Genomic DNA, 622 nt, shown 5'->3' on the forward strand with positions numbered 1-622 from the left:
CTCTCTCCCTCTCCCTTCCTCTCTGAAATCAATATGAATATATTTTTAAAAATGCAGGTTGATTCGGTAGGTTTGGTGTGTGGCCCGGTGGTGCTGACACTGCAGGTCTTTGCTTAGCAAGAGGTTAGGGGATTTCTATGCAGATAAGCCAGGCCTGAAGCCCATGGTTGTGAAAGAGGAAATGAAACAGATAATTTCTTTCTCATCCCCAGGGATTATCTTCATGCCAGGGACAACCCAGATGAAGGCCAAGGACATTCTCTACCGACTAAAGGAGTCTAATGCCCAGAGCATCGTGACCACAGATGCCCTTGCCCCGGAGGTGGACTCTGTGGCTTCTGAGTGTCCCGCTCTGAAAACCAAGCTCCTGGTGTCTGACCACAGCCGTGAGGGGTGGCTGGACTTCCGATCTCTGATTCAGTGAGTTTCGGGTCTGATGGAGGTGCTCTCTGAGGAACGGTGGGAGAAGGCCCTCCGCACCCAGCGCTGTAGACAGACAGCTGGTGGTAGGAAGCTCACCAGGCCTGGCTCCAGAAACCTCTTCCCAGCTGTGTCCCTGACCTGCTGTGTGACCCTGGGCTACTTCCTGCCCCTCTCTTAGCCAAGGTTGCTTCATCTGTAA

At 52.9% G+C, this 622-nt stretch overlaps 1 protein-coding gene across 2 annotated transcripts in view; it reads left to right on the plus strand.

Annotated features, from left to right (window-relative positions):
- Positions 1–209: 209 nt before the first annotated feature.
- Positions 210–622, plus strand: part of LOC102242035 (acyl-coenzyme A synthetase ACSM1, mitochondrial) — a 5,991-nt gene continuing 5,578 nt past the window's right edge. For both annotated transcript variants that reach the window (XM_005881939.2, XM_005881940.2), the window contains exon 1: positions 210–420. In XM_005881939.2, the coding sequence (XP_005882001.1) occupies positions 224–420 (197 nt within the window). In that variant the 5' untranslated portion in view covers positions 210–223. The remainder of the gene's footprint in view (positions 421–622) is intronic.

Source organism: Myotis brandtii, unplaced genomic scaffold (genome assembly GCF_000412655.1).
Source record: "Myotis brandtii unplaced genomic scaffold, ASM41265v1 scaffold6941, whole genome shotgun sequence".
Classification (NCBI taxonomy): domain Eukaryota; kingdom Metazoa; phylum Chordata; class Mammalia; order Chiroptera; family Vespertilionidae; genus Myotis; species Myotis brandtii.